This window comes from Glycine soja, chromosome 11, assembly GCF_004193775.1.
Source record: "Glycine soja cultivar W05 chromosome 11, ASM419377v2, whole genome shotgun sequence".
In the NCBI taxonomy this organism is placed as follows: Eukaryota; Viridiplantae; Streptophyta; class Magnoliopsida; order Fabales; family Fabaceae; genus Glycine; species Glycine soja.
Genome location: NC_041012.1, coordinates 45,726,638 through 45,750,571, shown reverse-complemented (window position 1 = coordinate 45,750,571; position 23,934 = coordinate 45,726,638). Strand labels below are relative to the sequence as shown.

Below are 23,934 nucleotides of genomic sequence, written 5' to 3'. Positions count from 1 at the left end.
AGAGATAGGGAAGGGAACAAATTAGCGATCGGCATGTTTTGGTTGTGTTGTGTATTAATTTAGTCAAGACACAAATATAAAAGAAAAAGGTAAGAAGTAGAACACGGAGGGGTTCGGTGTAATGTCAATGGTGATGTATGATTGTGTTTGTGAACGACGGTGGCGGTATTTTGACAAGTATACTATAGCCTGAGAGATTAATTGTGTGGTTCACAAATGTTGAAAATTGCACCAGAGAGACACTACTTTTGTGCTGTGGTGGGAATTGACCTTGTGCCACGTTTTCATTCCAAGTAAGAGGTGGCTTCAGTTCAATGGTTAATGATGCTAAAGAGTGGGAAAATGGACCGCCAAGATGAAGAGGAAACAACTATTCTAGCACCTACCACTCTTTGTTGAGTAATTTCGTTTCTACGTACTACTAGCTAGGCATAAAGTATTTAATTAATGCCATTTTGTCTTAATTGCTTAAAAGTGTTAAAATTCAATTTTTGCTTCTCTTACAAGATATTTTGCTAATTAATCATCTTTTTCCCCTGCCCCCCCTTCTTGCATGCTTCCTTTATATAACTTGATATTAACTTGACTTGTATATGGAAGAAAAATTCCTACGGCCAATGATTTTGACGACTTTATTCAATTTCTACTTTTTACCAGAAGCTTATTCAATTATTCAATCGCATTTTCCCCTTTTTCTCGCATAAATTAAGTTTGTTTGTTTCTCTTCAGAAAAATAGTCTTTGGTATATACAATATTTATAGTCGCTCTGTTTATTATAAAGTAGACTTTTTAATTATTATTTTTTGTTTTATGATATACTTTACATATATAATTTAAAAAGACAATTTATATGGAAGACTACTAAGATTGGTTTGTGATAACACGGAAGTCGATTTTCTTTTTTCTTTTCTTCTTAGCCGTGACTTGAATCCATTCAGAATTCTAAAATGGGGTGATCATGTCAAACTTTACATTCATTAACATCACGTGCATAATGAAGGTCTTGGCCAAAGGCCAGAAAAGAGAAAGGAAAAACACGAGTGATAGATGTACTACTTCATTATCGTCAAATTTGTCTCGTTGATAAAAATAAAAAGTTAGACTTTTCTATCTTAATTGTCAAGAATAATATTCATAACTATCCAGCGATAAGCGATATTAAGTTAATTTTTTTTATAAGCATAGAATATAATTAAATGAGTACAAGGATGCTTCTTAATCCATAAACGAATACAGTCAAGAAGATTAAATATATCAATCGCAGAGAAGTCAAGTCCTTTTGCTGCATTGCCTACTCTTCTAGTCAAGGAAATTTTCTAGAGTTCATGAGTATGAAGATTAATGTCTACGACCAAATTCATTAAGTGTTTTCTGTGAGTCCCTTTGATCTAATTGAGAGGTATGTTTTCAAGCCGACAAATGATTACTTCATCATGCTTATAAGGTAGAGGTGTTTATGAATCGGATTAGGTTGAATTAAATTGGATTTATATAATTCTTTTAAATTCTTGACTAAATTCAAATTGATCATAAAATGGGTCAAGTCAGTTTGAGTTAATCAAATCTTAATATTTTAAAATTAATTTTATTTTATAAAAAATTAAATTTATTTAAAATAATAATTTATTTTTATTTAAAATTTTGTAAATATATAACGAATAAATGAACTAAAAAGAAATCAAATTATGATAATATTTTACTAATAAAATTAATGATTTAAATGTTAATATGATATTTTTATTTTAAATAGAAATAAATTATTCTATTAACATGAGAAAACATAAATAAATTAAATTAAGATAAGAATAAAAATAAAAACTTAAAAAAGAAAAAAATCATTGATAATTTAATTTAATAAAATATGTAAGTTAAAAGTTAATGTGTTTTGTATTTAAGAATTAATTTATTATATATATAATAAATTTAATTATATAATATGAGTTGGGTCAGATTAAAAAAATAAATTTATTACACAATTAGTATATGACCAAACCTTAATTGCGTTCAGTCAAATTCAATCTGAACACTTAAAAACTTAATATATTTGAGTTAAATTAAATTGAATCATGGATTGACCTGAATCTATAAACACTCCTAACATAAGTTCACTCTAAAGATCATTTATACCTATACATACTTCATTCTAATGCGTTTTATATCTGTCCCTCTTGCCTAATTGGGAGTTAAGTCTTCAATCTAAGGAGTGATTAATTACTTAATCATAATTTTGAGGTTGGGTCTAGTGTGATCGTGTCCTTTCCCTCGAGCCTAACTATTAAGTGGCATATTGTTTGATTTATAATTATTCCGTCATTAACCAATCTTGATATATAATTGAAGTTTGTATTTATTCAATAAACAAATTCAATATTAAACCGGAAGGATACACAACTCCCAATATATAACCTCCACCCTAGAAGGTAAACAAGACTAAAGTTAATTCATCAATTTCTAACATCAACCAAACTGGGAGTGCACACCTACTAAGAATAAAAAACCAAGATCAAGTGGTTGAATCGGACATGCGTGGAGAATTATATTGGAAAGTAATGAAGTTGCTATGACAAGTTATGGAAGGAAATAATCAAATATCGTCAGAATATATTTTTTTTAATCAATCAGTGGCTTCTAGGGATTATTTATTTATTATTAAAGGCTGAAAGTTGAAACTAACAGCAGCAGACCTTATAGAATATTACTATTGCAACGATCTATTATTTAAATCAACAAGAAAAGAAAAGAAAAAAACTACTCAAAAAGGAATAATGAACGAAAATATCTTGGTACCTTGAAAAATGAAACACTTAAAATTGATTTAAAAAATTCGAGAAGCGAAATAGAGTAACAGCAAAATCAACATATGTAACATGATGTTTCTTTTTTCTTTTCAGGCATGGAGGCTAAGAACAACAAACGAATACATGCAGAGTTGATGTCTGAATGCAGCTAGCATGCATGCAACAAGTAGCAGATTTGGTCAGGCTTGTTAGCGTAAAGCGTTGCATGACACGCATTGATTAACTGTACCCTATCTTGTGTTCTGTAGGCGCCAAACTAGCTAGATAAACGTCAACATGGTGGCTCGCCAAACCTCAGAGTTCAAGCATAAGTTTTTTGACTAAGGCCTAACCTAAAACTAAAACTAGTAATCAATCGGTTTCTTCACTTGCAACTTCGTGCAAATGGAAAGGCAAAGCCCGAAAGCTAGCACACAAACTATACTCTTTTTTAATACAACAACGTGCTTTGATAAGAATTGGGCGGCCAATACTCAGTGCATCAATTTGAAGAATATAGTGCTCAAAGAGCATAAAATCTCAACTGAAATCATGGCCAAATACAGAAAAAATAAGAAAATAAATGTGGGTATTTATAAAAATGATTAAGTATGATCAAGTGTATACTTTAAGTATTATGCTGACCAATATGCTATTTACTATACCAAATATTACGGATTTGAACTCCTGAATTTGATTCCGATAAAAAAAAAACATAAAAAAATAATAATCAATATTTAATACTCTTAATGGACTAATATATAAACAAAAAAATTATTTTATATATTAGATTTAAATATAAACAAATGTAACTGATTTTATATTATTTAATTCTAATTTTATTTAATTCTATATTAGATTTTATATATTGGATTTTATTCAATAAACAAATTCATGATATGACATTCAGTCTAACTTAGTGGTAACAAAGAAGTGACTATTGACGGCAAGTTCGACAGTGATGACCTAACGTAATTGTCACTAATTAGATTTTATGATATGACATTCAGTCTCTCATCTCATCACTTAACACAATAAAATTAACACCAAATATTAAATTAGAACAAAATTTTCTCAAATAATTATTTGAAATAAAATAAATATTAAGTAATAATCTAAAAATGACTTATTTTTTAAATATGAAAAATTTAATTAATCCAAAAAATTATAAACAACACAATTTTACACATTTCAATAAAAAAATCTTTCTACTTTAAATTTCTTAACTATTAACAATTGCCCCCAAAACAAAAAGCATTACGCGTGACCCACCAACCCACCAGCCTATTGTCCTTACTGTAATAGAAATGCTCTTAGCATTTAGTAATCATATTTCAACCCATTATCCTTACCGAAATTAAGTCTAAGAGCATTTAGTAATCTATTACAAGAATTTAATTTGATTGTAAGAATTTAATCTGGGTCACATATCGGACACATATGTAATAATAGAGAACCCACAAAAAAAGACTTAAACCCAAATTAAATTCTAGTAATAGAAATGCTCTTAGCATTTAGTAATCAAATTTCAATCAACAGATTCAATATATGAAATTGCTTAAATCAAACACACACTATTCTGCACCAGAAGTTTCACATTAACTAGCTAGTTCCCTTGCGCGTGAAGCAATGTTCCACACCACAGAATTAGAATAAAACATTTTCTATTGAAGAACATCAAAATCTTACTTAAGTACTATAAGTCTGTAACCTACTATTGAATAAAATCAAAATCTTATTTCCTTCTAATTTAAGAACACTAGTCTATCTATTTCTTTGTCACTCCAATCCTCATGAGAGCAACATAGGCTATAAGTCTGTAACCTATCATCATTATCACAAGAGCTGATGCAGCCATGACTTGCTCTTGCAGATTGAAATGAAACCCTGTTTGCTTTATAGAAGGAAATTCGGCAACTTGACACTGGCCAGTAGAACAAGGGTATGCCTCGCCATCGCTATATTGAGACGCGATAAAGAGCTGGTAGTTGTAGTAGTTGATGGAAATGTACTTCACCCATGAAATAAACACTGGAACATGCTGAACATAAAAACCACCAGCAAGCAAGAAACACAGCATGAGCACTGAGGCAAGTGTGGTTGCAGCTTTTTGGTCCATCACAGTAGCGCCGAGGGCGAGGCCAAGGCCTTGTGAGACTAAGACGTGGAGTAAGAGGGTGAGCAATGTGTATAAGAAGTTGAGCAGTTTGCCTTTCAACCCTGCCATCCAATAGGTTATGAGAATAAATATGGTGGGAAGACTAAGTTCCATGGGAAGGTCAGCTACCACCCTTGACATAAAGTATGATGAAAGCCGGTACATTCCAGAAGATCTTTCTTTCTCTAGCATCAATAGCTCTTGGGGAAAGGTGAAAATTGCTTGAAAGAGAGGGAAGAAACCCCAAAAGCCGGATATGAAGAATAGAAGCCCAATCTGCATGTGCAACATAGTTTACTTATGATTATCAGAGCTTACAGTCGATCAAAATAGTATATAAGTCATTCTTATTATACCTATAAATTCAGACAGAACAAAACTTAGATTCAGTTCTTCAGGTGTTTTATTTTATGTTATTTTATAATTAGAATTGAAATTACATTTCAGTAACTTATACTAACCTTCACTTCAAATTTTTATTACACATGTTACTTTGGTAAAACTCTAATCCTAATAGGTGAACAATATAAAAACACCTAAGAAACCACATCTGAGTTTTGTCCATTCAAAAAGTAATTTTGTAAATTTATAATTATATGGTTTCAGATTTGTTATTATTAACAAAAAAATCAAGTGCAATGAATGAGTACATGGTAAGTCCAATTTCTTACTAAAGATTGAGATAAATTTTAAATCTTAGAGGCACATTGTTTTTGTCAATCTGACATGAAAACCAGATATTTTGAAATGTTTACCTGATCCTGTAAGTGTGAGATATCAGACTTATACCACAGTAGTCCTGAAATAAGAGCAACCACAAAGACCTGAGCAACCCGCAAAGCAGAGAATGATTCATGCCTTCTCTCTTTGATGTCTCTTCTTAACAACACAGTGAATTGCTGAGACCAGCTGGTAGGCCATTTTTCGGAGCCCTTTTCTTGAAATCTATTCTGGCTTTTACTAGAGTCATTGATTCCTTCAAGTGCTGCTGGCTTCAATTGAGCAGCACAGTTTATCTTACACATCGAAACCAATTTTTGTTTATCTATGGCATGATCCGTATTAGATTCATCAGTGTAGATACCTGCAGTTATTCCACACTCGGAAAAGTGATTAGGTACAATACAAGATCAAGTGTTTACTTTTATGATAAAAATCAAAAACTTGTAGCCAAAACTCACTTTTAGCATACTGCTAGTAGCAATAGAATCTATTTCACTCTAACAGAATATTTATATATCAAACTTTGAATTGTATAAATGTTGAAAGATAGAATTGTAAATTCTTAGCAAATCTCATTTATAAAGTAAGAATCAATTGAAAGTCAAAATGCCTTTCCCTGCCTAAACATAAATATGATTATAATGGTCATACATTTGGGAGCAATTGAGCAAATGTACTAATCAAGGGTCAATTTTAAGAGTGAGTAGTATTTTACATTGTTAAAGATTCCAAATATATAAAACTGCAAACACAATATTTAATTCAGAATATAAAAGAAACTTCTATACAGCAATAATGTACACCCAATTTCAATAAAATATCACAGAATATCTCATATGTGCTAAAATATATAGGGAAATAAAAAAAGCATACCGTTTGCAAGATCCAAAAGGAAGTCTGCAGGGTTCATGGCCAAGGCTGGGGCATATCCAATGTTAGAGAAGTATTCAATGGCTTCAGATCCCTTTCCAAAATACAATGAGTTCCCTTCTGATAGCAACAACACCTTATGAAACAAGTAGTAAAGTCTACTTGAAGGTTGGTGTATAGTCATCACAATAGTTCTTCCTCCACATGCAAGCTCCCACAAAGTTGAGACAATTCTTTGTGCTGTGGTTGAGTCTAGGCCAGAGGTAGGTTCATCAAGAAACAACAAGCTTGGGTTTATGAGCATTTCTTGTCCAATGCTAACCCTCTTTCTCTCACCCCCAGAAACCCCCCTCAAGAAAGGGCTTCCAACTATGCTATCCTTGCACTTGGTTAAACCAAGTTGATCAATAACATCTTTTGCTTTCTTAACTTTCTCTTCTTTGGAGATAGTGTTGGGCAACCTGAGAAGTGCAGTGAAGACTAGGGTCTCAGTCACAGTCAAGTGAGGGTAGAGAACATCATCTTGTGTGACAAAGCCAGTGTTCCTCTTCATGGAATTTGAGAAGGCTTCACCATTGTAAGTTATGCTTCCATAAAGCTTCCCTCTAAGCCTTCCTCCCAATGCTGTGAGTAGAGTTGTTTTGCCACTCCCAGATGGACCTAACATGGCTAGCATTTCACCAGGCTCAACAACACCTTTCACTCCCTTCAGTATCTCTTTCTCTTCTGTCTCTTTGTTCTTCACAAATACTCCACCTTTCTTGGTCTTAATTTTATACACAACGTTATCAAACTGCACAGTGATTCTTGTTAGCATGTTCACTATAAAAAAAATACAGGGAAAAAAATTGGAAACATCCTAGAATGAGACCAAAATAATTATTTGTACAATCATTTTGACTTATTTTTCCATAAGAATAAAAGGAAACCCTGAAGAAAAAAGTGTGAATGTAGCTATTTAACTTTAATTATGGGAAACAAATATTTCTTTTTTTAGAAAGTACAATCAAGAACGAGAAGTTGTAAAAAAGAATAATTATCTACATACAGGATTGAACACATGCAAGAGGGTCTGACTCAGTTGGTTATATTCCAGGGTTCGATTTTTCCCTTTAAATCAGTTGGTTATATTCTAGAGTTCGACTTTCCCCTTTAAATAAAAAAATCTACAGGATTGTGAATGTATATGGGAGACTTTTGGTTTCCCAGACCTTTTTTCGGAAACAATTATGTTCGAGACAATCGAATACTAAATATGAACATTTTTTCCAATGAAAATTTGAATCTTGATTCACCATGTTGTGAAAACTAGCCCCTTCCTATTGGATCCAGCCCCCTTGATAATGTGTATGGGAGACTACTAAACAGAGTGAAAGAATTATATAGCTACTTAAAAGGTATACCTAGCTACCTTGCTAGAATTTTATTATAGGGGAAAATAGAGAAACATTTTAAAATGCATGCATACCTTAAGAATCACTTGACGTTTTCCTTTGTGGAGTATGTCAGGGATTTCCACGGTTTGTGACTCAATGTCTACCATCTCTTGATGTTGTAGATGATCCATGTCTACCTACCTTCAACTTTCAGAGACACAGCTTTGAAACCCTCTTTGATCTACGATTTCTCTGTGTCCCTTATAATCTCACGAGACACCAATGAAAACTTTTATAATGATCTCACCGAGTATTGTTGTTCGTGATTACAACTGTGAAATCCACCACCAACACTATTCTTTACTTTAAATCACAAAACCGTGAAGCGGTGCATCAATGCATATATGTGACTTCTATTAGTAAAAATGTGTGACCTACACTGAAAAGTTTGTTAATGCTGACAAAAGAAAAGAATGAGTGTCATGTTCATGCTAGGGATAGGAAGAGGCGTTTCTGTTTAATTTGAAGAAAGGTGATTTAATTGCAAACTTTGGTTTTGTTTTTTTTTTTTACGAGATTGATTTAAGTTCTGTTTCTGAACCGATTCATTTCTGCTACAAATACAAATACAGGTGGCTGAATAAGCACATTTTATGCCAACTTTAACTATATGGCGGACTTTCATTACACCTTTATATAGGTAGCTTTCGTACGTAGTTTAATTTACAATGCACCATGGCGTGCACAAATATAATAAGCTTGTAGACTTTATGCATACATCAATTAAAACATGTTAGGAAATACTACTATTCTATAAGAATTGCACTATATGGATTTACATTCTCTGCAGTTATTTTTTAAATGTATAGTTCTTTACCCTTAAATTATTAAGTTTGTATAATAAAAAAATGTAAATAATAACGGTAGGTTATTAATGCAAACCACCGAATCCAAACTGCACCGGATCGGATGCAGTTTATATTGGAAATCATATCCGAACTGTATGCATGAATTTTGAAAAAAGAGATAATAATATATCTCAAAAAATTAGAGATTATAAAATTTGAAAAAAAAATAATATTATATAGCAAATAAAAATAAATTTGAAAAAGAAGATAATCTATCCCCCAAGAAATATTAGAGACTATAAAATTAAAATTAAATATAAGAAAAGATGAATTAGCTATACAGAAAATAAAGGAGGACGAAGATAAAAGAAGAATGGCAAAAAAAAAATATATAATTAGTTTATGATATTTAGTTACATTTAAATCGTTCCGTCAATATTAAACATGTCATAAGAGATATTCAGTTACACGTTGTTAGCAGTCGTGGTGCTCATCGGATAATCACCATTCTAAGAGTTTTTTTTTTTTTTTCTTATGATCAAGGATTGATAGAGGGAGAAGATAATTTTATAATCTAACACAAGAAAAGTTAGGATGTGTTTATATAAACATTTTTTTTAAATAAGATAAACAATTTAATTAAGAACTTATTAAATAGGTGTTTATTTACAAATATTTATAAACAGTAAATATAGGTTGTCTCTTTAATTGAAGAAGAACTTATTAGTAAACTTGAGTACTACTAATAAATGTTTCTATTAAAATGCAAATAAAAATATATTTTAAATAAATGTTTGCATCCGGTTAGATTAAATCAAATTCATTGGCTCTAAAATTTTAAGATTTGAGATGAGAACCAACTCATAGCGTATGTGAATTAGATTTATGCCAAAAAATAATGAATTAAATTTTTGTGGTGAAGACAAAACAACAAATAGTTACTTTTACCTTTTAGGGTGGTACTGTGATTTTGTGGATTAAAATTGATTCTTGTGTGTTCCATCACTTAGAATTCTTAAAAATATAATATTTTGTGAACTCAATTTAATTAGGCTTTTTGTGTTTGTTTTTGGTTGATCCAAACTCTTAATCACCTCTTTTCAAACACTTTTTTTTTTTAAAAAAAAAAAAGTCTCGCTAACAAATGTCCTAATTAAAGGAACAGGATAGCATTTGCCTTTTAAAAATCATTTATAATAACAACTTATATTTATCTTATGAATTCTAATTTATATGTACGGTTTGTGGAGTATAATCTTTTTGACAGAAACATTTAAATAAAAATTGACCTTCTTGTTAGTGCATAATTACGACCCAGATTTCAGCTCAAAAAAAAAAAAAAAAAAACTGCGACCTAGATTAAACACCATGGAAAATTGCAAGCGACGCGCGGATGCACTGAAAACAAAATCATGATTTTCTCGAAGACTCAACACATGGTAATTCACATACGACTAAATATTATTTATGGGTTTGACTCCTTTTTGAAATGTCTCTAGTGCTGAGGTTATAAATGATATTGTTAGAGAAAAATCAGTGTTGTAATTGGATTCAAATTCATGCTCCCCACTACTTTAATAATCTTTATTTATTTAATTATTTGACAGAATAATCTTTATTAAACTACTACTACTAGACTATCGTCATTCTCATTAATTAATAGATATATGAAAGTTATCTTATATATTTTTTCCGGAATGAAAGTTATATTATACATAACTTAAAAATTGAACCAAAATTTATTATCATACTACCTTTTGATAAATTGAAATCAAAATTTACAATATTAATAACAAATAATAATAGTACATTTATTACACGTATATTTAATAGTACTATAGATTATAGTAATTATTAAATATATGTGTAATAAATGTAATATTATTTTGCGTGTGTAATAAATTTAATATTAATTTTTAAATTTTTAAAATATTAATAGACATAAAAAATATAGTAAATGTATTATTAAATCAACATAAATTATAAGTAATACACATAATAAAAAAATATTGCATATAATAATAGCAATATATTTAATAATACATGTATTTAGATCTTATATATTTATATTATTCCTAATTTATTAATAACTAAAAATAAAATACAACCCAATGATTTCAGGGGCGAACACAAACTCAAATGTCAGGAGCCAACAAAAGAAAATAATATTTATATATACCATAAATTTTCAAACAAAATATTTATAATTTGTCCCTATATTATTAATCTATTACGAATAGTATTACAAATACTATTACACACATATGAATAAAAAATTATATATTTAGTCAATTATATTTATAATATATAAATGTAAAAATACTAAAATATAGAAAATTGGACATACCTTTTTTTATGCGGTGTTGTGTCTTATAGTTTTTGTCTCCTGTTAATGTCATGGCTCTCTCTTGATTATAGCAAGTGTTGTTGTGTGTTTTTGAATTTGTGAATTATAAATATCTCTAGTGAGTCCAATAACACTTATTTATATGATATTTGAAAAAAATAAGAATTCTTTGAAAAATAAAAATAAAAATTTAACAAAGTCCCAAAAAATGATTGTAGAATAATTAAAATTTGATAAGATATTTAGATAAGATTTCTATAAAAAATAAATTACTATCAATTTTATAATTTAAAAAAGTCAAGAGATAAAGACTGATAGTATAATATTTAAAATTTGATGAATTATAAGATTACTATTGTTTTATAATTTAAAAAGAAAAATTAAGAAATAAAAACTAATTATATAATGGAAAATACTGTTTGTAGAGAAAGTGGATTTTATAATAGCCGCACGACGTTTAATTTTCGTAAATATCCTTTTACATGTTTTGTAATCTTTTAATCAATAACTAGTTTATAAAATCACAGCCGTCCATTTTATGTTTGGTACAGTTTATATGATTGTTTTTTTCGTAACAAATAGCGTCACTCTTATATAATAGCAAAAATTTAGTAAAGGATATAATATTCAAATCAAATTTCTTCAAAATAAATAAATAATAATCTTTAATTTAAAAAGAAAGTCAATATAATTGCGGGCCTTGCTTCAGGAGCGAAGTACGAAACTCAATCTCATCATTTAGTTGAATATTCCACCTGATGTTTGTTCTTTCCGAGAGTTGTACGTGGATATAAATAAGGCTTTTAGTTCAATCAATCTGTATCTAAATTTTACTTTGTAAATTTCAATCTAAACCTGCACTTTCAAACCAAGCCAAAACAACTAAAAACACACAACAAAAAAGAGACGCTAAGGAATTCTATATTGATACTTGTGAAGACGACCATCAGGACTCATGTGGGCAAAGAAGAAAATACAATACATTATTTTGTTATTTTTCCATTGTCTGGTAGCGAGTCCAAAGGTTTTTTTTAATTTATTTTTTCATTGTCTACTTTTTTTTCTTTCTTTTTTTAGATGAATCCATGTTAACTCGTTCTCAAGTGTATAATTTATCTTACAAGTAATAAAATATTGGAAGTCCGAGCGTCGAATCCACGTAGATTTCGTTTGAACTTAGATTAATGCAAAAGCCTTATTTGTTTAGGATGCATGAGTTTACGATTTTTCTTTATAAATTTAGGTGATTTTATTATACTCACATCTGTTGATTTACTTACTCATGATTCCTCACCATGACAAACTTATTTTATTTATTTATCTTCCAAATTCATTTGTAAAGACTCAACAAATAAAATGCATGAAGTATGAATTTCATATATTTGCAAGAATGCATGGACATAAAATAATCATTCTATGTCTAACAATGACTTTCTTATGAAATTCTTTTTTTTTGTTCTATTAGAAGTTATCTTATTCTAAGTGTCTAACTCCTAAAACTAATGCATACGTATTTTCTCTAAATCTTATTTAGAAGTTAGCCTCTTCCGAACGTCTAACCCCTAAAAGAATATAAAGACGAATAATGCAAGATAAAAGCAGAAAAGATAATAGAATAGAAAAATCTGAAAAATAATCTTGTTGCATTGATAAATATGAAGTACATCATACATCACTTTGGTTTTTTAGGCCTGCTAGGCCCTAACTAGGGGTTTAGCCCCTATATGTGGATTGTGTGTCTCCTTATTGGCTTGACTCCCTTCTTACCATTGTTGGAGTCGACTTGGCTTGATGCTGAAAATTTTTCTTATTCATATCTTTTATATTTTCTCGATTTTTCTCTCTTTTTATCCATCATTTTAATATCTGTAACCCATAAATAACAAAAATATCAATTCTTATCATTTAAGCCAAAGATAACTGCTAAATAAATATTTTTAAAAATATTTTTAATATATTTTTATTATCAAAATAACTCATATTTAACATTTATCAATCCATGATATAATTTTTATTAAATTAAAGTCTAATATCTTAAAATACTAAAATCTATTTAAGAAATAAATATTTATAATAAATGTTTTTCTACATACAGGAACCTGCAATTAAATCTCTGATCATACGCATACCTATTGTTTTTGGTTTGTGTGACAGCGTTAGAGATAAACTTCCAGACAATACCCTTGATCACACTCTGAATTTTTCTTTCTGATCTTATTAAGATTTCTTATATATCGTGAATATGAAATTGTCTTTTCTTCATTTTTTAGAATATTGATATCAGCTTTTCTAGCAAGTAATGTTTTGCCAAACTAAACTAAGTTCACATGTTCACCAAAACAAAAAACTCTTCACATTATAAAATATCTCCAACTACTACATTCAAATTTACTCATAATTTAGAACAAACCTTATAATTCCCTGGGCTTTAGTGTGCTAATTTCAAAAGTCAAGTTTTTGTTCTTGGTCCGTATCTTTTTGTGTCCCAGTTGAAAGTGAACTTGATTACAGAAAAAAAAAAAGATGTATGTCTGGGCCATTCACAGGTATGTATAGGACCCTTTTTTTCTTCTTCTTGTTTTCAATTTATAATTGGGCCCAGTTGTACCTGACGTCTAGGGTTCCACTTCATGTACAGTCATTTTTTGCCTTTTTACTAAAATGTTATATTTTACTTTTAAAATTACTATAGTAATATACTTTTTAAAAAAAATTAAATTCATGGCAATAATAAATTTTTTGAAAATCCACTTTGATTTTGTAAAAACAAATTTGGACGGTTTTCACCGAAAAAAATTGTGACGTTTTTTAATTGCCGAAATTGGTTTCACAAAACTAAAATTAACTCATACAAGAACTTTTTTTATTATATTATACTACATTTTTGGATTACCATATTATAGTTGCGAAATATTTATTGATTTTTTTATGATTAATCTCTACTTAAAAACTTACCTAATCATATTAATTTTTTATAAGATATATTCACTTTGTTTTATTCACAAAGTTTAAACTCAAGATTTAATTTAACAAATATAAATTCAATATCATTCAAACCAATAAAACCTTAGGTTAAAAGTATAGCAGTATACTACTCTGGTAATTTTAAAAAGCAAAATATACATTCTTAATAATAATAATAATAAACCAACATTTTCGAACCTACTTAATTTTGTCCTCTTTATCAATACCAATATTGGATATATGATTATATGTGACATAAAGCCAGTCCACCCAAATTTTCAGATTTGAGATATTGACAAAAGGACAAAGACTCACCCTCCTTTCATAGTTGAAGAGTGAAGACTGTTAGTTGTGTAGGCAGAGAGGAAAGCAACAGTGTCCTAAATCCACAAAAAAAAAAAAAAAAAACTGACTAGGCCTTCTTAATTACGTAAACCCACTTGCATATACATTAGGTAGAACAAATGATCATAGATTTCTCAGAAGCAAGGCAAAATCAACACAAAAGAAAAAGGCACATATTTTGATATTAGCCAGAGATCAAGCATGTGTTTAGTGGCAGAGATGGTGATGGTGGTGATAGGTTTGTGGGGAGTGTTTCTAAGGCCAATGATGTTCCAACATGCTGCAGAGATGGGAGTGGTGATTGGATGCACCATCTACGGGCTCATAAGAGAAAGGCCTTCTTGGATTCTCTCAAACTATTATTTTCCATCATAGGGCATTCTAGTCTCATGGAAAAAAGAGTGGAATCGGCTTTGAAATTTGATGTATGTGTTCATTAGCCTTTGGAAACTACTCTATAGTTTCTTCTTTTGAAATGTCTTGCCATGATACGTTTACATCTAAATTGCAGTTAATCAAATGTTTCTAATGTTTAATTTACATGCTAGTTGTAGCTTGAATTTCTAGGAACAAAAGCCTCATTGACATCAAATTTGATTAGAATAACTAGGAGTAATTTCGCTCAGGAGAGACTGATTTAAGCATATTTCTTTTTCATCATCGTGTTATGTTATTCAAATAACCAATAAAGACAATGAACCTTCATTTGTTTTTATGAAATTAGGTTCTGTTTCGTAAGTTGTTGTTGTTGTTTTTAAGAAAATAAACAAATGAATAAGTCAAGAATAGGGTCCAATTTCAAAGGATTATTTTTAAATAAATTCTTATTAAATTGATTTAACACTATTTTAATATTCACATAATTTGATTAAGTACAAATTTTATTCTGAATACAACAGGAGCATACATATTTTAAAATATATTAATTTAAATAAATATTCTAATATATGTAGATACAACTTATGATATTATATTCTATTAATTAATTATTAATTTTTTAGAAGTTATAAAAAGTAACTGCATAAAAAATTTATTTTAATATTTATATATATTAAATAAAAATTGAATTACTTTTAAGTACCCTTAAAATAAAGATCCTATGCAACTTATGTTTAGATTTTTGGTGGAAGGATTCAAAAATATATTTGAGAGTAAAATCAGTTTAAAATCAAAATTTGTTATCCCTCAAAGTATGCCTAAAAGGAACATTTTATTTATTATTCAATTTTGCAGAAACAAGACTTGTCATTCTTTTACAAACTTAAGTTTGACTCAAACTAAAGTTTGTAATATTTACTTCAAACATACACACAGTTGAATCTCAAACATACAGAAAATTAGTGCTGTCATTATTTGAGGTGTAAATCGTTTGATTTTTTATGTAGAATATTGAGGGTAGATAATTTTATTTAAGTTGAATATAATTATTATAAATCATAAAATTCTTTTGATTTTAATTCTTCGTGTAATTTTCCCATTTAACTTGTGCATTTAAACTCTATTGAGTGTTAGGATTTAGGTTATAAGATATGTTTTATTTTTCACAACGGTTATAATGGAGTTTGAAGCTAAACATTCCATACAAATTATCCAAACCTCCTATTATTTAGGCTTGATGTTCTTGATGCATGGGTTTATGGATCAACTCATTTACCTTATAAAAAATTGAAATTAAAATATTTAAGCTATTTTTAAAGTAAAAAAATAGCCATTTTGTTCTTGCTCTCAAACCATTTTGACAAAATAAAAATCCAAGTATTAAAAAATAAAAACTAGGCATATTGCAGCCAAACGGCCGAACCAATTAGCTCAATTGCAGGCTGTTAGGATAGAAATTCTGCGCGTAGTCCAACTAAATGCATGGCTATACAAGTTAGCCCACTTAAACGGCAAGCTATTTAGCATACCATTTGTTTTGCATGTTAACTATTGCATCAAATTATTTCAAGTAGTAAAATAATTAAAAGTTCAAGTATCGGATCCACATGAATTTTAATTATACTTAAGTATTACAATTCCAATAATTCCAATTATTAAGCGATCAGAAGAAAAAGAGAAGATACAAAATGCTAAGTGTAAAAATTGGAGTAAAGGAAAAAGGAAGAGATAACAAAAAAAATAAACAATGATTAAAATGCATAAAGATGAAATCAGGATGTGATAATGTTAGAGTCTAGCATGCTAAAACTACTTGTAATATAATGTTAATAATTTTCTCTATCTAATGGAATTTTTGTTTCCATCCACATCTATTAAAATATTTCATCTTTGATTTCCCGTATGAAGAACTTAATTTATTTATTCTTTTTTCTCAATTTTTTTTGCAAAGATACAAATAATAAACCACATTAGGGTTAGAGATGCAAAAATTGAGCAAAACAAATATCAATCTATTTTTAACAATAAATTTATTTAGATACCCCTACTCAGTTCTTTTAGAAAATAATCATTTTTAATACATTACTCTAGAAGAATAATAGAAACAAGATTACATTAGATAGATAATGAAAAAGAATTGCATTACAAGAGTTTGGCCTGCCAGGCTCCCAACAGAGGAGGGTTTATCCTCTCATAATCATGAGAGACTTTACACTTCAGGGGCTAAAATGGATGAAAGAAGGTGCTAGATAACTAGAAGAAAGAAAGGGGGGAATAACTAAGAAGGAGGATTTCTCCTAAGGGATAGACTCATGCTTAGGGTTTATCCTCTCGTAGTCATGAGAGACTTTACACTTCAGGGACTAAAATGGATGAAAGAAGGTGCTAGATAACTAGAAGAAAGAAAGGGGGAAATAGCTAAGAAGGAGGATTTCTCCTAAGGGATAGACTCAGGCTTTGAATTTTTTCATTAGAGAGCTTTGAGACTCGGTGTCTTTTACTTTTGCTTCCTACTCCTCTTATAGGTCGGTAGTTTATCTTTCACGTTGACTTCGCGCTTAGCGCGGGTTTTCAAGCTAAGCGCGTCTTTAGGCTTCCTCATGGATCTTCTTCGTGCTAAGCATGGATTGCATGCTGAGCGAGACTACGCGCTAAGCCTGAACTTGCATGCCAAAAAAAGGTGCGCGCTAAGCCTGAATTGCACGCTGAGTGAGCTGTTCAATTCTTCCAACTCCTTTTTCAATGTTTTTTCTTCAGTTTTTGCATCAATTTTCATCTAAAACACTTGAAATCTTCTTTTTTTGACTTCTGCTAATAAAAAATTACAAAGATATTAATTTCTTCGTTATTTCATTGAAAATAATAGCAAAGTGAAGAAATTATAATCATTATTAGCCAAAATTGACTATCAAATTAGCTTAGATTTTGTAGTTATTACATATCTAGATCAAAATCGATTTCATTTATTGAAATGAACGTTTTCAATTTTCAATTAAAGTAATGTTCTATCATTTTATAATGTGTTTTTATTTTAATACTTTAGGATAAATTATAATTTTGGTATTCAATTTTTTTTCAGGACTTGTACTCCTCACATCTTAAAAAATTCACAGTTTTAATTCAATATTTAATTTTGTATTTATTTTTTATATTTTAGCTTATCAAATTATTTCTTGATGGTATCATAAATGAATATGTTAAGTTTAGGATTCAATTGAATCAAAATTAAAAAAAATTAAAGATATGAAAAACTAAAGATTAAATTAAAATTACAACTTTTTTAAAATTTAGGGACTAAATTACAAAAAATAAGAACAACTAGAATCGTGGATTGAGAATTAAAAGGAGATCAAAATTATAATTTAGTTAGTATTTCATAAAAGGATTATTATATATAAAATAAATACATTTAATATCTTAAAAATAAAAAAATTACTTTACAAATTTTAATCATGACTTAATTGCATATTTTAATACAACTATTATTATTTCAGGGACAAAACAATCTCATTTTATTTTTTTATTTAATATTTTTAGTGACAAGTCAACATAGGTAAAATGAATAAAAATTTAAAATTTAGATGATAAAAATCATGGAAAAAAATTGGATGGTTAAAATTATGATAGGTAGATAGTAAAATATGCAATTAAGTTTTTATTCATTTAATGATAAAAAAATATATGTACAAAAAAATAGAGAATTCTTTGAATTGACAATTCTTAGAAATGTGGGTTATGGGCCAATAAAAACATAAAAAAAAAATGGATGTTTTCTTTATAATTTTTTTAAAATTCTTTCTCTTTTCTTGGGTTTGAATTTTTGTCTTTGCCAATTTCATAGCCTTTGTATTTGAGAATTTTTTATTGTATCTTGTGAGACTTATATGAGATATCACAGATAAATCTTTCAAAATGGTATACACATTTCAAGAAGCAATTGTTCATTATCTTAAGCGTTGTTTCTAACACAATAGAGTTTGAAAATTTTAATTGAGGAAGATATCGTTAAAAAATCAATCAAAATTTCTAAACATTATACTAATGTAAGAGATGAACGATCAAGAGATGCATTCAAAGGCGATGGATACAAGTGCTATATATTTTGATTCTTGACTCTGTCCGTCCAATAACAAGATGTCAAGAAATTATATATATTGGTTTACTTCCTCTTATTTAAACGACTAGTTTAATTTGGTTAATTTAATCAATTTAATATTCAGTAATCAACGCCAAAAAAATACTCCTTGTTTAATTAAAATGCATTCACCACCTCTTAGAATATACAGTACTCTTGATTTTTCATTTGATTACATTAATATTTGGAAATTTAGATTGATTATCCCAACATTAAGCTCTTGTTATGCTTAACTACCTTGTATATATCTCTATCCTAAGCTGACATATTATAAACAATATTAATGCGTAACAGCCAAACGAAGCCTTAATTATTACACAATACTTCCTCCCCCTTTATTAACAAAAGTAATCATGTGGAGAAAACATAAACATTTTGTATCCCCTACTATTAAATAAAATAAATTCCCCTAGTGTCTCTGGAGGGTTGACCTATTTCTGGTATATATAAAATAAACCTTAGTTTCATTCTGTTGGTATTGCATAACAGTTTAATTCATCATCACAACAGTACTATGAAATATGTACATATGTTATGGTTCCTTAGATTGAAATAACTTTTGCTAAAATGAAAGGTTCAAGCAAAACGTTTTTTATAAAGAGGTCATTAATTATCCTTTAAAGGGTTCATTAATTAATTATCTTTTCTAAAGGTTGTGACAAACTTTCTTTAAAGAAGAGAAATAATTGCAATCCCAAAAAGAGAGAGAAGTAAGAGAAAGATATATCTCAAACGATATGATTGAAAGATAACTTTATAATGTTATCCTATTGTAGAGTAAAAAGATTATGTTTATGCAGTATATATGTCTCGACTTTTCCTTTGATATTATGGAGTTTTCACGTTAAAATTATGCTGTATTAATTATGTTTTATTTTTTTATGTTTCATCTTTATTTATTACTGATTTTAGGTTACACAGATCTTCTGCCAAAAAAAAAGAAAGTTACACATACCGACTTCGGTTGTATTAACCTCAGATAATAGTAATACTCCCTTTTTTTTTGTACATATATATATACACCTGGGTTTTCCAACAAGCGAGATACACCTTTTTATTTACTTTTAACTAAAAGAATACAACAGCAGCAGTATAATTGCAAAAACAGAGGCACTTTACATTGCTTTTGCTGAATCATACATGGTACAAAAATGTTATTTATTATGAATTTATTGAAATAAGAATTAAATCAATGAAGTGAACAAACAATTATTAGGTATTTATGACCTTATTAACAGATAATTAATAGAAGGATATGGTGTAAAACATATTATACTGATGACAAGGAAAGGATTATTTCCAGATCAAGTATATATATGGTTAGAAATCTTCAACACTCTGAAGTCGTCGTGGTTCTAAAGAGGAATTGGCAAGTTTTTACGCTGCATCCGCTCTTCATTCTGGAGCTCTATCATGCTGCCAATGATGATGTCACAACTATTATTCACAATTTCGGAAAAGTTCCTGCATTTCACCACAAACAAATTGAATATGAGAATTTCTTCAACTTACAATCGAACAAGTTATGTGCAACTTAATTAACATATGTGGAAACTTTCAAATGCATCTGATTTGAGAATTCTCACTTTAATATACATATGTAATACTTTATTGCTAATAAATCATACTTATTTATTCCATTACCCTTATACAAAAGCAATGTCAGCATAGATCACATGTATATTTATAAAGATGAAAAGCCAAATAGATATATAATTAAATTAGTAAATACTACCAATAGGATAAAGAGCTTTTACAATATTATTCAATCATAAAATTATTATGTATGACAAATTTATTGATTTTTATAAGTAAATTTAGTGATTATATATTGTTAGTATAAAATTCTAAAACTGCTTTTTAATGTTAGTTCATACCTTCTTCTTCTTTTTTTATAATAACAAAGTTAAAAATTACATTAACAATGTTTTCCTGATTGACTAATCCATGTGTAAAATTTAGACTTGCATAAGAAAAAGTTACCCTTTTGAGGAGTTGAACGTGAGTCCAACGGTGAACTTAACCTCCTCAAGAGCCAATCTGAATCGTCGAACTTCATCTTCAGACCACTTAGGGTTGCTGAGAACGCGCAACTGCGAAGGCTTAACGTCGCAGAAGATGGGAATGACCTTCTTGTTGCAGCCCAGAAGAAGTGCAAGCTCATGTAGGCAAAAATAGGACTCGGTGTAGCGTGGCGAGAGAACCGCCACTCCAATCTTGCACTCCATAACAGCCCTATTGATTTTCTCAAACAGTTTGTCCCCTGGCTTCATGTTCTTGTTGTCCAAGAAAGGGTTGAAGCCGTGTCTCTTCAAATGGTCATAGAGCAAAGTAGCCACTGTTTTCTTTGTGTCCATGCACCTGTGGTTCAGGAACACATCACACGGCTCCACCACTCGCCTTGCCACCATTTGTGTTCGCCTTTGCTGGCTGAAAAACCTGCGTTGGAAGAAGCTCATTGCCATGTTACGTTGCATGGTGGATGCTTAAGAAAATATATAGCTAGGGATTTGTGTGTGTGTATTCTTGATGATTAAGCTGTTGTTTTTTTATTGCTTCTTTTGTGGGCTATGGCTTTTTATGACGATAATGAAATGGGTATCTATTGAATTGATGGGGGGGTCCCTTTTATAGGGGTGCATCGTGATTTTTTTAATAATAATTTAGATATGTAAAAAATATATAATTTTCTCTTTCATCGATCTATTTTGGTCTTGCTTGTTTAAAGTTCTTTGGGTGGGATATTCAATCTAGTTTTACGTTGGCTTGGCCACATTTGATTTTGAAAACATGGAAAAAGTTAAAGGATGAAACCTAAGTGAATTTGTTGTTTTTTTTTTAATTATGTAAGCTGGATTATGAGAGTTTTCTCAAATCAGAATAAATTTCAAGATTTATATATTTATCCACCAATAAAATTTTCACACCAATAATAAGAATCAAATTGACATCTTTGTAAGATATGAATTCATTAATTATCAACTAGAACAATTTTTGTTGATATGTGAGTTTATTATTCTCCAATTAAAATTAGAATTTCATTTTGATAATTTACATATTAAAAGTTTATATTAAATGTAAGCAGATATTACCAATATGTAAATCTAATTTTAATTAAAGAACAATACTAAAAATATGAAAGAATTCAATCAAAGTTTTGTTCAAAATTAAATTATTGAGATTCAAAAGTTTCTTAACGGTTTTGTAGATTTTGACTGATGAGAGAAGCAATAAATTAGACCCCCAACTCTAGGTTCTATACTGAAGAGAGTCTACCGGTTCAAACACGTTGGTCCTTTAGTTTGTGTTTCACTCACATGTGAACATTGACGTGATCCATATGAGACACGAATTAATCTATTGAACGATGGAACAAACGTACTTTCTCCGTATTTTGGGTGGACCATTGGAACAATATGAAAAAAATAAAAGGGCATTTAAACTACTGTGTGCCTTGTCCCCTAATTTTCTGTACATGTTCAAAGTAATTTCGTCTTGGCTGCGCCAAGAATTTCTTTTATTTGCTTTCTAGCTTTTGACCAACTTGTCTATCTGTGCATACAAAGCACACAACATATATTGAATGGCTTTCTTGAGTTCTTGATTAGTCAACCATATATTTGTGTCGATGGCTCAGCCTCAATAGATTAATTGCAAATTAAAAGAAGCAAACTCCAGGGTGCTTCTTCCTTTGACTGTTTGAATTAGACAATTTCAAGTCATGACTGATCACGACTTTTCTCATACCTAGTTGATTAAAAAATTCCATATCGAAATAAACCTAGAAACAAACCAATACTGTTTGAATTAACGAGAATTTTGGCATGATCACTAATTCTTATGTGTGTTCTACAAGTTGTTTGATAGGCAATTTCATCTGAATTATAGAGCATGTCACACAGTGCTATTCAAAACAGCATCTTATACTTGGATACTTGAATATTCTTTCGAAAAACTTGACTTCGTGAATTTAAAAATATAGTACATAAATTAGCATTTGTCTGTTTCTACATAATTATGTGAATTATGTAAAAAATACATATACTGATCTAAACATGCAAATAAATTTAAATAACATATTTAGATAAATAGCAGAAATTAAAAAGAATTACAAGCGTATCTCCAGCCATTGCAACTTGAACGGGAAGCGGCGCACTCTTCCAGACCCTTACTCACTCTGAATAGATGGTGTATTTTTTTCTGAATAGAGAAGTGGATTTGGTGATACAAAACTGAGAGCACCCCATCCGAGATAAATGATGGGTACGAGATAAAAATGATGGATACGCGATTTGTTTCTGACGGTGGTTGCAAATATATTTGGATGAATGTAGATAGAAAATGGACCAGATTCAAAATAACTAATTTTTTAAAAAATAATAAAATTAATTAATTAAAAGAACGTGGAGGTGAACGTGCGCTTCCAACAAATTAGACTTGTCAAACTTGTTAGACTGCATAATGGTTTTTTTCCTGTAATGTTACCTTCTCACTTCCTTGGTTTCCTAGCACAATTTGGTACTCAAATCAATCTCCATTTCTCACTAACTTAAAACGTATCTAATCATGAAATAAAAGATTAAGTTAAATATAATCTTAGTTTTTACCTGCCTAATATGTAATTATAGAATTAATTTATTGAAATCAAAGTATATTTCCCGGCAGTCATGACAGAAGTGTCTCTCGATCAGAGCAGAAAAATTTGGCCAAGCTGGGATAAGAAAAGTTGGAATTGGGTGTCGCATAATTAACTAACTACAGTAAAAAAAAAACTACAGTATTTTCTATTAAATTATCTAAATTAATGTTTCTAACCGATTCATATTTCTTTATTTATACAAAGAAGATCAACATGTTAGTTGACTAGTATACGTAAGTTGATACAAATTCTTGATATATATTTTTTTCTTTACTTAATATTTAGAATAGGTTCAAATATTCATATTTAGTATATAACTAATAAGATTGTCTTCAAAAAAGGAGAGATGAAAGATATTCTACAATAAATGGTA

The 23,934-nt window shown here is 29.4% G+C and overlaps 2 protein-coding genes across 2 annotated transcripts; both read right to left on the bottom strand.

Annotated features, from left to right (window-relative positions):
• Nucleotides 1-4,304: 4,304 nt before the first annotated feature.
• Nucleotides 4,305-8,347, bottom strand: LOC114375210 (ABC transporter G family member 9). The gene is made up of 4 exons (XM_028332980.1): nt 7,998-8,347; nt 6,533-7,322; nt 5,692-6,020; nt 4,305-5,212 (listed from the first exon to the last, which is right to left on the bottom strand). Exons 1-4 carry the CDS (start codon nt 8,094-8,096, stop codon nt 4,547-4,549), a joined length of 1,884 nt encoding a protein of 627 aa, XP_028188781.1. The 5' UTR covers nt 8,097-8,347; the 3' UTR covers nt 4,305-4,546.
• Nucleotides 8,348-19,950: 11,603 nt separating this feature from the next.
• Nucleotides 19,951-21,518, bottom strand: LOC114374053 (probable disease resistance protein At4g19530). Its single transcript, XM_028331646.1, has 2 exons — nt 20,906-21,518; nt 19,951-20,386 (listed from the first exon to the last, which is right to left on the bottom strand). The coding sequence occupies exons 1-2, from the start codon at nt 21,397-21,399 to the stop codon at nt 20,278-20,280; spliced, it is 603 nt and encodes a 200-aa protein (XP_028187447.1). The 5' UTR covers nt 21,400-21,518; the 3' UTR covers nt 19,951-20,277.
• Between the last annotated feature and the right edge of the window lie 2,416 nt (nt 21,519-23,934).

Coding starts and splice junctions, on each gene's coding strand:
- LOC114375210 (XM_028332980.1), bottom strand. CDS start 8,096: ATGGATCATCTACAACATCAAGAGATGGTAGACATTGAGTCACAAACC. Junction 6,021..6,532: donor CCTTTTGGATCTTGCAAACG/GTATGCTTTTTT, acceptor GAATAACTGCAG/GTATCTACACTGATGAATCT. Junction 5,213..5,691: donor TCTCACACTTACAGGATCAG/GTAAACATTTCA, acceptor TTGCACATGCAG/ATTGGGCTTCTATTCTTCAT.
- LOC114374053 (XM_028331646.1), bottom strand. CDS start 21,399: ATGCAACGTAACATGGCAATGAGCTTCTTCCAACGCAGGTTTTTCAGC. Junction 20,387..20,905: donor ACGTTCAACTCCTCAAAAGG/GTAACTTTTTCT, acceptor GGTGAAATGCAG/GAACTTTTCCGAAATTGTGA.